General features: G+C 32.9%; 1 protein-coding gene across 1 annotated transcript in view; it reads right to left on the reverse strand.

Annotated features, from left to right (window-relative positions):
- Positions 1 to 14,929, reverse strand: part of Pkhd1l1 (PKHD1 like 1) — a 142,378-nt gene that overhangs the window by 65,414 nt on the left and 62,035 nt on the right. Inside the window, exons 30-41 of the mRNA XM_026384545.2 lie at positions 14,394 to 14,515; positions 12,778 to 12,910; positions 12,146 to 12,341; positions 10,359 to 10,501; positions 9,848 to 9,952; positions 8,985 to 9,173; positions 8,082 to 8,252; positions 7,301 to 7,527; positions 5,568 to 6,552; positions 3,081 to 3,329; positions 2,264 to 2,413; positions 1,451 to 1,625 (exon numbers count right to left, since the gene is read on the reverse strand). Of these exons, the coding sequence (XP_026240330.2) occupies positions 1,451 to 1,625; positions 2,264 to 2,413; positions 3,081 to 3,329; positions 5,568 to 6,552; positions 7,301 to 7,527; positions 8,082 to 8,252; positions 8,985 to 9,173; positions 9,848 to 9,952; positions 10,359 to 10,501; positions 12,146 to 12,341; positions 12,778 to 12,910; positions 14,394 to 14,515 (2,845 nt within the window). The remainder of the gene's footprint in view (positions 1 to 1,450; positions 1,626 to 2,263; positions 2,414 to 3,080; positions 3,330 to 5,567; positions 6,553 to 7,300; positions 7,528 to 8,081; positions 8,253 to 8,984; positions 9,174 to 9,847; positions 9,953 to 10,358; positions 10,502 to 12,145; positions 12,342 to 12,777; positions 12,911 to 14,393; positions 14,516 to 14,929) is intronic.

Consider the following 14,929-nt stretch of genomic DNA (forward strand, 5'->3'; position numbering starts at 1 on the left):
CATCCACATTTTTACATAATGCCATATTAGTAACTGTTGTATTCTACCTTTCCTATCCTCTACTATCCCCCCTCCCCTCCCCTCCCATCTTCTCTATCTACCCCATCTACTGTAATTCATTTCTCTCCTTGTTTTTTTCCCATTCCCCTCACAACCTCTTATATGTAATTTTGTATAACAATGAGGGTCTCCTTACATTTCCATGCAATTTCCCTTTTCTCTCCCTTTCCCTCCCACCTCATGTCTCTGTTTAATGTTAATCTTTCCCTCCTGCTCTTCCTCCCTGCTCTGTTCTTAGTTGCTCTCATTATATCAAAGAAGACATTTGGCATTTGTTTTTTAGGGATTGGCTAGCTTCACTTAGCATAATCTGCTCTAATGCCATCCATTTCCCTGCAAATTCCATGATTTTGTCATTTTTTAGTGCTGCATAGTACTCCATTGTGTATAAATGCCACATTTTTTTTTATCCATTCATCTATTGAAGGGCATCTGGGTTGGTTCCACTATGTGACATTTTTATCATACTCACAGACCTTAGAAATTAACCTCCTTTTAAAATTCAAATCCAAAATAAAATTATGGGTACTTGAGGAACGAAAATTGCCTTCTACAGCTTATGTGATGTCGTGTTTTGAAGTCAGCCTGATCCACCTGAACAGTGATGACAATATGGTCAAGAAGTTTGAGCTAATAGTAAGCATGAGAAGAAGGAACAAGACTATTTACAGGGAAATAGGTCTGATGTACAGAAAGATGTTTCTTTCACGCAGCGAAGCAGATCACAGTCGAAGATCGGACAGTGGGAAAAGCATAACAAGGTGATTATGTTTGTGAGGTTACTAGGATTTGGGGCAAGATACTTAAGTGCTCTCATATTAGTCCTACCATTTACAAATGGTAGCAAATGACATAATTTCATTGTTCTTTATGACTGAGTAGAACTCCATGGTGTAGATACCTCATTTTCTTTATCCATATATCTGTTGATAGGCACCTAGGCTGGTTCCATGACTGGGCTATTGTGGATTGTGCTGCTACAGACATTGGTATGCATGGATCTCTATATTATGCTGATTTTAAGTCTTTTGGATAAATACCAACAAGTGGTATATTTAAATCTGGTATACTTAATTATTTAAATATGGTATATTTAATCCCATTTTATCATTAAAAGACTAGGAATGGAACTACCACATAACCCAGCTGGGATTAAAAATGTCTCATAAGATAAGGCAGGAAGTTTCTGTGGATAGGAAGGTACCTGGCACAGACTGAGCACACAATCAGTGTTAGATTAGTACTATTTTGTGCCTCGAGTGTGGCTTCCGAGCAGAAAGGTGCATGTGAACACGGCTATATTTAAGCACTGTCCTGGCACATTGGGTTGCTGGCATAGTGGCTGGAATTTGGAAACATCAATCAAACCGTGTGTGTGAGAAGACAGTACCTGAATCCTGATCCCCTGACTGTGAGTCTGGTGCCCCCTGCTGTGCTGCCTCTCCTGGGAGATATTTCAGTGATGAGCGGAGTCAGTGAGGTCATGTATGTAAACGGAGTCACGGACAGCGACCAATCTTTCCCGTTGACCACACTCACTTCACAAGCTTGCTCAGGTCCCCTGCCTATGAAAAGAGGGTCAAACTCAGCACAGCTCTGCCATAGATCTTTAGGTGGAATCTCACATAATAACGTTGTGTGATCATTCCTAAGTCCCCCAAACATTTTCAATAACATCTTCCTTTTCCCATGATCATGTTCTAATAAACACAGGCTGAATGTGTAGTTCTAAAAACCTCTCCCAACAGCCGAAACATCACAAAGTACATGCACATTATCCAGAGGGAAAAACCCTCCCTCAGACCTCTTACTGTAGTCAGTTCTGTAAACCTGCCTCCTCAGTTTCCAGTGCTGAAGACACACAGGATTTGAATCTTGGCAGTTTGTTTCATACTATCCTATCTTTAAAAAAAAAAAAAAAAACAACAACAACAAAAAAAAAACCTAATACACTAGCAAGAACTGAAGATATGTTCTCATTTGGCCCACCCCATATGCTAAGTGTCATCAGTTTTTGTCATAAACTGACATCTTCAAAGATATATTAAACCTAGAAAATAAAGGTCTGAATGAACTGCTTAAAGTTAGGATGATTCAATTATTTCCAAGGAAACTAACAATTTGAAAACAGCAATTCTGACTGTGATCTTTATATGATTAAACAATTCTCAATAGTAGCCATTTTTTTTTTCTCAGAACTTACCATCATGGGGTGGAATCTCACATAATAACGTTGTGTAATCAGACCTCAGCCTGTCGATGGCACACTCTGAGCCACAGACCAATACAACTGAATTTTGTGAATTAAACCCAGTGCCTGTTACAGTCATGGTTCGGCCACCACCAAAACTCCCTAGTGAAGACAAATGCAAGGGAACAATAAAACTGAAAAGAAACTTTCCCTATGTACATATTTATTAACTTTATTTTGAAATCTGAAATGGCAATAGATTGTATTAAATGATCTGAAATTAATATACTAATAAAAGAGTATCTTTTGCTTTGTACTGTTTTAAACTCTTCATTGAGAAAATGTCAAATCTGGTAATCATATAAAATATTTCTAGAAACTATATTTTTATTTAAAAGAAGTGTCACAAAGAATTTCAAAATAGTCAAAATATATGCATAAAATTACTATTTCAGTTGAGTTCATTGGTTATGCTTAAAGGTTTATAGCCATTAAAATAATTTTCAGCTAGAAAAAATGCTATTTTTGTAGCAATGAATATATGTCAGTGATGGGCTAAATATCATTTTAAAAAATTCAATCTATACTCTGGTCAATTTAGGGCTAAATTTTAAATAAATTCTGCAGTCCTAAGACAAATAAAGGCATTTGCCCAATACTTTGGAATCTTTAGTTAGTACTCTGGCTTGCTTATTTGTTTGATGAATAGAGAAAAATATGTATTAATGGAAGTACAAATTTTAGTAATGTTTAAAGAACATCATTTTTTTCTAAATGTGTTTACTGAAACAATATAAATATGCATATACTTCTGCATATTCGTGACTACCTTGAGTTGGATGAATATTCTGAATATGAAGTGGGTACTCAAATTCAACAGTGGACACGGCGGAACCTTTAGTGTTATGATGCATCAGCACAGGAAAAGTGCCACCAGCATGGGCACCAGTGACACACTGCAGCACGCTGTCATTGACCGTGGTTACATTGCACTGAATGTCACCAAGCATCACTGAAATTTCTGAGATATCAAAACCAAAGTTAGATCCAGTGATCTCAATTTCAGTTCCTGGTAGACCTTAAAAAAAAAAAAAAAAAAAAAAAAGCAAACACTGTTAAGTGTATATCTAAATTTAAATACTTATGCATGCATTTAAAAATAGACCTCTTTGTGTAAACAAAATAATACCCAGTATTTTAAAACTAACACTAATATACATGCTGTGTTACAGACATTTTGAATACAATAAAGATTACAGTCTACTGTACACTAACTGTAACTGACATATCTCAGTGGTCATTATTTTCCAGCCCTTCCATACATTCTCCTGAATTGTAAGTTTCTAATTCAGATAGTAGAAAAGATAGAGAAGTAGAAGAAAGGCAAAGAGAAGAAAGATGATGTAGAATTAAGAAGTATGAATGTCTGCACAGGTCATGGTGGGTTAGGCTACATGGATGAAGCTAATTATTTTTTATTCTTGGTGATTTTCCCCCCTGATATTAGCAACACTTTTTGAGAATAAACTATCTTTTTTCTTAATTCAAATATTTTTAATAGATCTGACTTGATAAACAAATCATAATATATAAATACTTAGGTATAAGATTGTAAATACAGAAAAAAACAAATTAAAAACTTTTAAGTGAATATTAATGTTAAGGTCTTAATGACTGTATACAGAACTAAGAATCTCAATCTTTCTTTTGAAAAATGTACACTGAGGAAGGGCAAGGGCATTAAACACAGAATTTCTCATAAGTCATTCAAGTGACTACACACACACCTAAATTTTATGAATAGATAGTAATTTCTACAATTTGTTACAAATGCAGGGTCAAGTAATATTTTGAATTTAATTCAAGCAGTAATAGTAACAATTCCTATATAATTATAGTGAGAATCAACAACATGTCATGATATATGCAACATTATAATATACATTACAAATATTCATAAGATATTTAATGTTAAAAATAGTTTTAAGATACAAAACAAAAATTATTTTATATATATTAAAACTATCATTTTGTTTGACATTTCACTTTAAAATGCAATAGTGCTAATTCTAGGTGTCATTTACTTTGTGTTTCTTCAGTAAATAAAACAGCTTGGGTTTCACTTGTTTAAAAGTTCTAGGGCCTTGTGCATGTGAGACAAGCCCTTTACCAACTAAGCTATATTCCCAACCCTTAAAAGTTTCTTATGCTTCACATACCTTATTCTAAAAGAAACATTCAAAGAGAGATAGGAAGAGAAATGGTCCATGGAAGTAAGGAACAAACATCATCCTCTGCAATGACTACAAATATATAGATACATTATTTCTATTGTTAACATTTGCTCCAATGAGCAAACTTGATGTATTAAAGAAAATTTTAATAGTAAACTTCTTGAATGAAGAAAATTTATCTGATTTAACCTGATACATTTCCCAGGATGTAAAATGAAAAAACACCTTTTTAAAAGGTGAACATTTAATGAATTATTTATGAAATGTATCATTCTAAATTACATTTTATGAATGAAATTCTTAAGTTTTCACGAGAGGTACCTGAATATATTAAAAAACCAATGTTAAAACAAAGCAGAACAAAAGTGTCCAAGATTTCATCATTAAGAAGTAGAAGAAATAAGATTTGAACCTAGTATCAAGATCATGCTCTGAACCATGGCACTTCAGCTGCTACTTCAGAATTCATTACATGGTTGAAAATTATTACAATAGCATAAAGATGTTCAGAAACAGCACAGCATAATGACAAGGAACTTGGAAGACATTTTGATCTATTCTTAGCTTGGAAAAAATGTGTTATGCTAAATAATTAAGTAAATCATAATAATTTTCTCTATCTGAATGTGCCAATTACTTCCTTAAAAAGAATTCTATCATACTAACAATAATCAATTGGAGTTTCATGGAATCACAGTACTCTGAAAATTTCTCAACTTCAGCAAGATCAACTTCTTGTGAATTTTAACAGTTGTTTCTTGTGCCATATGAACATAAATGACATAAATTATCCATTTTGGTGCATTGAAATTAGTCATTTCTTTATTTGAATGGTAGGCCAATTTAATGGAGGTATTGTTCAAGACAGAAATTAAAATTTAGCTAAAAATGTTATCCCAAGAACATACCAAAAATAATCACAAAACAGAGACTACACAGAATTCGAACCCAATATACTAATAGGCTGTGTAAAAAACACATCTTAACAATTATTTATGAATATTATTATAACTTTATAGTAATAAATAGTACTGATGATGTCATATAAATATAATAAAAAATGCAAGTAAGTATTGGACTACCTCGATCTGGAACAATCCCTCTGAGAAATGGTGTATCCTCCAGGGAATAGTTAAATGACAAAGATGGATAAGTGATGGCATTAACAAAGATCTTCAGATCAACCTTTCCAGCTCTCCCTGGTGGGGTGCTGCAGTAGACCTCACTGGAGTTGACAAAAACAATCTGACAAGGGTGCTCCCCAACAGTAACGGTAGTGTTGCCAGGATAAAAGCCATTCCCTGTGATCCTCAAAATGGTTCCTCCACCAATGCTTCCAGACTTTGGTGAGACAGAAGCTACTGCAGGGCTGCTAACAGTCAGGTTTCCCAGAGCCAAGCCCTTGGATCCCACCACAACTCTGAGAGAATGAGGCCCAGCTGGGAGAGAAGTCATAAGAACAGTGATGTTCTTTTCATTAACATGTGTGACTCTGAACTGTTGATTTCCAATGAAAACAGCAATCTCCTCCAAATCAGTCCCCAAACCTTCTCCTTCAATAAGAACATTTACAGATCCTTCAATAGAGTTTGGGAAGATTCCTGTTATATAAGGAGTGATGCTTTCTGAATATGAAAAGCTGCAGTTTCCCTGACATTGGGCAGGCACTCCGTGTATTAGAAGGTCTACATGCACAAGCTGTTGGGGAGCAGGGGATGTTTCACATTCAATGACTGTGTAATTCACTGTTAGAACTTTACATGGGAAATGACCCATAAAGACTTCTACACCTGCAGAAGAAGCTGAGAATCCAGAGCCCTTTATGGTCACTCTTGTCATTCCAGTAGTTGATCCTGCACTTGGCAACACCATATCGATGCTTGGCAAAAGTACAAATCGTCTGTCAAATTCCTTGGACAGTGTGTTGATAGCAGTGCCCAAATTGTAAACAATCAAAGTAACAATTTCTCTGATACCAACATCCATTGAGTTTTGAGGGTCAATATGACACGTAATAGAATTTTCACTACTTTTTTCTACAACACAGGGGTAACTACCAATTGTAACCTGAAAGTAAAATGAATATTAAATAAAACAAATCAATATATTACTCTAATATGAACTTATATTTTGTACTAGCAACAACCATAATTTTAGAACACTAATTCTGTGTAAAGTTTTTATTCATAAAATTAAATTTGGGAGATGATTAATACATACCTTGAATTAACTTTAAGATCAAATTGTGATTGTACATGCATGTTTGTAACTACATTATTCATAGTAGCTGCAAAGTGAAAACAACTCAATGTCCTTCAATTGGTGAATGGATAAATAAAATGTGGTAACATACAATGGGATATTATTTGGCCATAAAAAAAATAAAGTATCAACAAATGGTACAACATGGAGACACTTTGAAAATGTGCTAAGTGGAAAAAGCTGGTCACAAAGAGCTCCATATTTTATGACTATGTTTATAAGAGATGACCAGAATAGTCAAATCTGTAAGAATGGAAAGTAAGTTAGTGGTTTCCTTGGGCTTGGATGAATGGGGTAGTTGGAGATGATATCCAAAGGTTTTAGGTTTTGTTTTGAGGTAAAAAGTAAATTATAAAATTGATTGTGGTCATGAGTCTCTGAGTCTACCTTTATACATACTTAGCTATTGAATTGTATACTTTAAATGGTTGAATTGTTTGGTATGTGAACTATATCTCATAAAGCGGGTAAAAATTAAATTATGAAGTCATGTAAAAACATCTTCATTTCATCGAGTATATGGAAGATTCAAAGGAGAGCTTTAAATTCTTACCTTATTAGCACATGTGAGATTACTGAAGCCGTTCCCAGAAATTGTTATCAATTCATTGACTGTTCCGGTAGATGGGGTAATATTGCTTATTGATGGTGAATTACAACTTGAAAGCTCAAAAAACAGTCTATTTGAATTTTTAACCTTGATATTGTTCAGGCCACAGAGGGGTTCTGTTGCTAGGCAGCCTGCTACAGAGCTTTCTAAGTGCAAATTCTCCGGTCCTCCTTTAGACAAAAGAACTGCCTGTAAGTCATGGATAACATTCTAAAACGAGAAATGTTTTCAGACTGCATCACTCTTTATTTTAAGGAAGATGCTTTTAAGCTCTGAAAAATCTTCTTCTTTTTTTTAAATGACAAGAGGGTCTCAGGCAGAATAACGATATTAAAGACTTGGACAAAGATGTTACAGTGTAGATATAAGAATTATTATAAAATTAATTCATTTTCAATTTGTCTAAGTCCAGATCCCATAGGAAAAATAAAACAATAGCATCACCTAACATTTTAATAGGTTTATAGACACATGCAGGGAGTCAGCATTCTCACTTTGCATTTCATGTAAGCACACAAGGGTTCTAAGAAACTGGCAAGAAGACATTAACAGCATCTTTATTTTATAGAATACACTCCAGCTTCAGAACTGTCTGAACCTATGAGGGGTCATGTGGCAGCAAGAGACATAAGTAGGTTAAACCCAGTCATCTGACTCCTACTCTAGAAAGGTCCCATGAGCCCTGGGTCACCTGAATAAAGGTTTCCATCTTTAACCCTCTTACCCTGAGCATAGGTGGCTTCAGTGCTACCCACAAACAGGTGCAGGGGAATGTGCCTGGTTTGGACTGGTAAAACGTTAATGACTCCTTGGAGGGAAGTGGAGTTAGCCTCATCAACATACCCACTGCTATAATAATGGATTCCAGGTGAAGTAAATTGGTAAGAAAATGAACCTGCCATAAAATAAGATTGTACATAGTGAATACAAGCAATTAATGCATCTTTGAAATTTAAAATGATCATTTAAATGTACATGTATATGACAAATTCATTATTTCTCAATAGGAAATAGGAAGGAAATGTACTTACTGGTTATAAAAGAACTATCTTGCATAATAAAATCATACTCCAGAAAGATAAGATCCAACATTAATGTGATAGAAAACCATGCCAAGTCTGATATAAATTACAAAGTTTAAAGAAAAACTCAACATACAATGAAAAATTAACAATAGAAAGACAATATTCTATATCTTCATTCATACAAAACAAAAAAGCAATATAAAAGATTCACTTTACACTGAGCTTTCCTACAAGAAGCATTCATTTTATGTTTTTATTTATTTAAGAAGCATTCGTTTTAAAGTTGACTCCAATCAACAGAAGCCCCATCACTTGCTACCAGACTGGTAAGATTCAATTATATATTATTATTTTCATCGTATTTTGCTGTTTCCGTGTATTTTTCAGTTGGTCAGTTATCACAGAATCATTAAAGATATTTCAGAATGAGTTCTTACATGCATTTATAATATCTTTACCATAGCCATAAAATGCCAGGTAAACGATTTAGCACATTTACATATATAGTCTATGTAAAAATATGTTAAATCTAAACAAAATATCTTTGTATTACATATAGGGAAATGAGGCATCATGCAAAATTTAATAAAGAGGAAACTTACCTGATAAAGATTTTTGCCTTCCATTTGTAAATCCTTTGCCATCATAAATTACACTTCCGGGACTGGAGACAGAGAAAACTCTATATCCTATCCCCCTAAGAAATGGATGTGCTTGCCAATGCCATGTCACTGTGTCTCCTACAGACACGTTTAAGACTGATGGTGACCAAGCGTAGCCTAATCCATGTACTGGATGTAGGAATTGAATCATATATTAAAAGAAAAAAGGAAAGCAATCAATTTCTTAATTAACTTTGAAAACATTTTTACAGTTACTACTGAAAGCAACTTTTTAGTTAATACTGTAAAATTTTATTATGTATGTCACTTAAGCCCTTAACAAAAATAAACAGGAGTAATGGGGAAAAAAGATAATGTGAAAAATAAGGAAGAAATAAGTCATATAACTCAAAAAGCAATGGTCAAGAGATAATTTTTAAAAATTTGGATACTCAATAAGTTACACAGAATATTTTACATGGAATATTTTTAAAGGCAATGATCAATTCTTTAGAAATAAGAATTTTCTGAAGCATATAGGCATGCAAAAATACAAAATTTCAACTTAAATATTCATTTGGAAACTGATGACTGATAATAAACTGCAATAATCAGGAGATTCTGCACTATAGCAAAGCCAATTGTCAATTCCTGAATAAGCTGTGAACTCTAGCCTTTTAAACTCAACTTGCCACTGATTCACTCCATATGTAACTTCTATGTCAAAGCAGATACCATAGATCTTAAAATAAATATTTATATTTATTATCCAAATAATTTGAGGTATAAAATAAATAAAAATCAAATTAATTTCAGGCTAACATGCTTTTCCTTATTCACAATATATAAATATTGGTTGGTACCTAAATCTTCCCCATTGTTGGTAATTCTGAATACATTCCCTGTTGAATGAAGAATACATTTTATGACATTTTCTGATGATGATGTAACATTGCATGGAAAGGATCCTAGAAAAACAAAGATGGAAAATATTTTTTTCTCAAATATTTCTTGTGAAGAAATGGAGCTTAGTAAACAGTCAAGGTTTTGTCAAAATCTGTGTTATATGGTAGGATATTGTTTTTAATGGTAATCATGTTTGAGAACTGATTATTTTCAAAACTGACCCCTCCTCCTTTAAGTGATCTATATACATAAAATATATAATATTAATTGACTGAAAATATAAAGTTTGAAAGCAGTTTATTCAGATTTTCTTTATCCCCTTAACCAAATATACTTAACAATCTTTACATTAATAGAAGAGTAATGTTTCCATGATTGATAGTATTTGTGTAATAACTCAACACCTATAGTACATCCTTTTAGCTGAGAAAAATGGCAATATCCCTCACAGGGGAATATAGCTCTTACCTAAGAGGACCATATTCTTCATTGGTATGGTGCTGAACCCAAAACCCAGTACAGTGATTTCAGTCCCACCATACAAGGAGCCTCTCTGTGGAAACATGTTGGTCACTTTCAAAATATACCAAATTGAAGCATTTAATTTATCTCTGAAAAGGAAAAAAAATAGATTTTCCTAATGAATTTCCTTCTCATGGGGGCTCATATTATGAAACTCTTAAAAGTATATGACTTTTTTAGGAAGAGGAAATAATTGAATCTATATGTAATTACATATCATTTTTAAGGCTAGATAATCTGAATTATCATAACCTCAATTTGGTTGGGTGCTATATGTTAGTAATTTTAGATTAGATTTTTGAAAATCTGACAGCACAAATTTGAGATAGAGAATCTGAAACTACTATGAAAAATCTGGTTATGAGAAATGAGATCACAAGAAATACAGGAAAGCCTTTAAAATATATCCACATTAGAATAAAATATAAAGGCAGTTCTACATATAAAAAGAAAAAAGTCATATATTTTATATGAGTAATAAAATTTTGTGTAATTAATTTAAATTAATCATTCCATGTTTGTTGGGAACTTACAGGATTTCCCTTCCCCCATCTCCATGAAAGATTTTAATTTATTTTTCTTTGTTATAGTTAGAATGTGTCTGCTAGAAGCCCATAAAAATGTACAGTGCTTTTCTGACCTGATATAGAGTTGACTCCCATATTCCAAGTCTCACATAATTGCACAGGCAGAAAAATTCCAGTGAATCTTTGTATTAACTTTTATTTAACTTCTTCAGCATAACTAAATTAGTATTTCTTCAACTACCACCTAAATATACAATTTGTATGGTATCAATCCTGCACATTATATCATCCAGCCAAAGTACAAGCCAGAGCCTTCTAAAACTCATGTGAACTATTCTCTGTGAGATAATATTAACTCAAATCAGATTGAAAGGGAATGTAGCCTTGGATTATGATTTCTGTTGCTCATCTTCATCTCCTGCAAGATACTGCTGCTGTCATCTCTCATTCCTTTCTGACATCAGCTTTATTTGTCTTCTTTTTAATCCCTAAATTTCAGTGTTCCCTTCTTCTAAGTATTCCACATTAGTAATTCCTCACACAAGAATTAAAGTTGTTACAAGTAAACAAAGAGTTTCAGGGAAGAAAATACTAAATCCCTACAGAAATAGAATCAGAGAAAGATTCTCTTCCTGCCCTTCAGATGGCTAGCACCTACCTACCTATTTCCTGGCTTAATTATCACCTTTACAGAGAATGCTTCCCTGTACCTTAGGATAAGTTAGCTACATTTATTACCATTTTATTAACACCTGGTACCTCTTATTCATAGTCTTTTCCACATTTATGATTAGATTATTGATGTAATTTTCTGTTCATAATCGATTTCTCCAATAAAACCGTGAGCACCATTAATGTGGGTAACACGCCCCTTTTATTCTCTACTGTGAGTCCAGCATTAAGCAAGTGCTTGTCCCCTAGAAACTGTTTGACAAGTATTTCCTGAATGAATGAATGAAAATCATGTGACATACACAAACCTAGTTGCACAGAGAATTTTACTAGCTGATCTGAATGGTATTGGTCTCACAACTAAGTGTCATATTGAATTTTTCTGAGATTTTCTGAGTCTTTGGCAAAAGAAGATATATAAAGGCAATAAAAGCAATTAATATATTAAAGATTAAAGGTTATTTATTTTCCTGTCCCAATTCTATTAGCCCTATGTATTCTCCAACTCTACCAAGTTTATGTTCATTACCATACCTTGTTGATGCAAAGCCCCAATTTCTGACTTCTACATGGATATCATGCTTTCCAGGAGACAATGTAGGCAAAAGGCATCGAATATCTGTGAAGTTCCAGTGAAGAACCTGGCAGGGTTTTCCTCCAACATACACCACCATGTTTTGCGTGAGTTCATTTCCAAAGTTATAACCCTTAATTGTTAAATTAACATCTCCTATTATTTCAGAAGAAAAAAATACTTTTGCAGAAGGTTTCAATTTATTATCCAGTGTGAAAATTTGCATATTAAATAAGTCAACTCAATTCTCTTTTCTTTCATTCGATGTAGGTAATCCTAACTCTATCAGAGGTAAATGGAGAAACAACAAAAAAGTAGATGGCTGTCATGTGAAGATAAAACTCAGGTTTAACTGTTTCACAAGGAAAAAAAGATAAAGTACTTTTTAAAACAATAATAATTTTCTCCATGTTGCAAATTTTAAAAGTAAAATTATAAATAGAAAATTGATATTAAAAAAGAAAGATGAAAAACAAACTGTGACTTACTTATTTTAAGAAACAAAACTGTATAAGACTGTGCTTTGAAGGAATTTCTGGAAGTGGTTTCTCTATATATGTCAAATAACTGGTCTTATTAAAAGATTTCTTACCTAGAATTGTTCGTACTTTTGGAGTAAAATCAGTTATAACTGGAGTCTGTAAACAATTATAACTGAAAACATCCTTTGCTGTGGTTTGAAATCCATTGGTAATAACTGAAATATCAACTGTACCCTCAATTCTCTAAAACAAAAGGAAAAAATAAAACAATTAAGAAATACTAAATGTTGAATGTGATAGAAATTCATTGTCTGAAAGAAATAGAATTAATTAAAACAAACTTCTGAAATTTTTATGTTTAAAAGTCATGATTCAAGTTTTCAGATATTTAAAAAACCATGACATCAAATATAGATTATATGTTTGAATTATCAAGATATATAACACAGTGATTTTTATGATCAACTTAAAAGAATCTGTATTATTGGATTTTGAGGGCTCCACAATGAAGTTGAGATGCTCTGGACAAGTGCTTCTCTATTTGATTAAGGATAAGATACTAAAAAGAGTTGTGCCTTTTTGTTCCTGGAATAGACTCAAATGCAATTATTCTATTTTATTCGAAAATCACATTATTATATCTTCTGCTAATCTAGTTTGAGAATCCAACACTAAACACTTGGACCTCTCAAAAAAAAAATATTTGGTGCTTTCATTGATACAATAGCTATGCAATTCCCAATTAGGAAAAACAGTTATTTCAATCATCTGGTGTTTATTTATTGCATATTTAGCATGTAGCTGAATGCCATAATTGAAAGAAAGTAAATTTTAATTCATCATATCCCTCAGATTCTTATCTCCATCATTCAGTCCAGCATACACTCATTTATTTTTTACAGATCACAACTATGTAATAACCCCATTTACTCTGCTACATTTTTTATGTCCATGACTAAATTCATTATCCTTTTGTACATAAATGGCAAACCAGAGCCTTTGTTTAAATTTAAAGATTAGTTTTTTAAATAATCATTATTGGCCTAACATTTTCATATTCCATGAAAAAGTCACATTTTTGTCAACAAACTTAAACACATTTAAAAATATATTTCTTTTTAAAAATTAAAAGTTTCTACATTTTCTTGTGAATTTTTTAGAATATTTGTAAGTACTGATTTTTTTCACCTTTTGGTTTTACATAGTAACCTTCTATGTATCTTCAAATAATAACAGGACACTAACTTTTCAATGAAACGTTTTTCTGACACACCTTTTCCACTATATTTTATCTTTACTTTGTATCTACTACTAATATTTCCACTGGAACACATTGTTTAAGTTTAATTAATATTGGTTTGTGTGTTCTTTTTCATGATTTTTAAGTACCTAGAATGTTGAGATGGTATTTTGTCTTAAAATCTTGGCAGGAAGATGTTGAAGAAATAATTCTTTTTAAAAAATATTTATTTTTTAGTTTTTTAGGGGGACACAATATCTTTATTTTATTTTTTATGTGGTGTTGCTGAGAATCAAACCCAGTGCCTCATGCATGCTAGGCGAGTGTGCTATCTCTTGAGCTACATCCCCAGCCCCGAACAAATAATTCTTTAAAAAGCAAAACGGAAACTACAATTTTTAGAAAATAATTCATTTGTTTCACCCTCTGCCCAGATGTTAAGATTTTTAACTTAGGGGGAAAAAAAACTGAAATCAGGGGGCTTACTTTTGGTGTTCTGCAAGTTATCTTATTCAAATTCCCTTCGGTCACACTGCAGGTTTCATTTCCAACTAAAACCTTTGAATTTTCACTAAAGCCAAATCCAGATACTGTCAGTAGAGTACCACCTTTATAAAGAAAACAAAAAGCAGATTAACGAAAACAAGAAGAAATTTTGGCAACATCTATCTCATCATTGGAAAACTGTCCAGTTATCTAAGAGCTGGGAAGTCAAATAGATCAAGAACCAGAATAAAGACTTGTTTGTTTACCATCACACACCTGAGTCTGGGCTCTGAAGCCTGGAATTCTAAAGGAATGGGACTAAGATAAGTAGCACAGATTTGCAACCCACATTTGCTCTGGGGCATGATTAGCAGCAACTATCATTTTCCACAGTACTTTCTTCATTCTAAAGAGAAAGTCTGTTGTTTCAATTTACTTAATCTTTCCATGGGTGGAAAATGAAGCCTCCCATCAAATCCGAATTTTTAATACCTCCAACTAAAAGAAAATCCAGGAAAAAAACACTCAATAAAATA

This window comes from Urocitellus parryii, chromosome 7 (genome assembly GCF_045843805.1).
Source record: "Urocitellus parryii isolate mUroPar1 chromosome 7, mUroPar1.hap1, whole genome shotgun sequence".
In the NCBI taxonomy this organism is placed as follows: domain Eukaryota; kingdom Metazoa; phylum Chordata; class Mammalia; order Rodentia; family Sciuridae; genus Urocitellus; species Urocitellus parryii.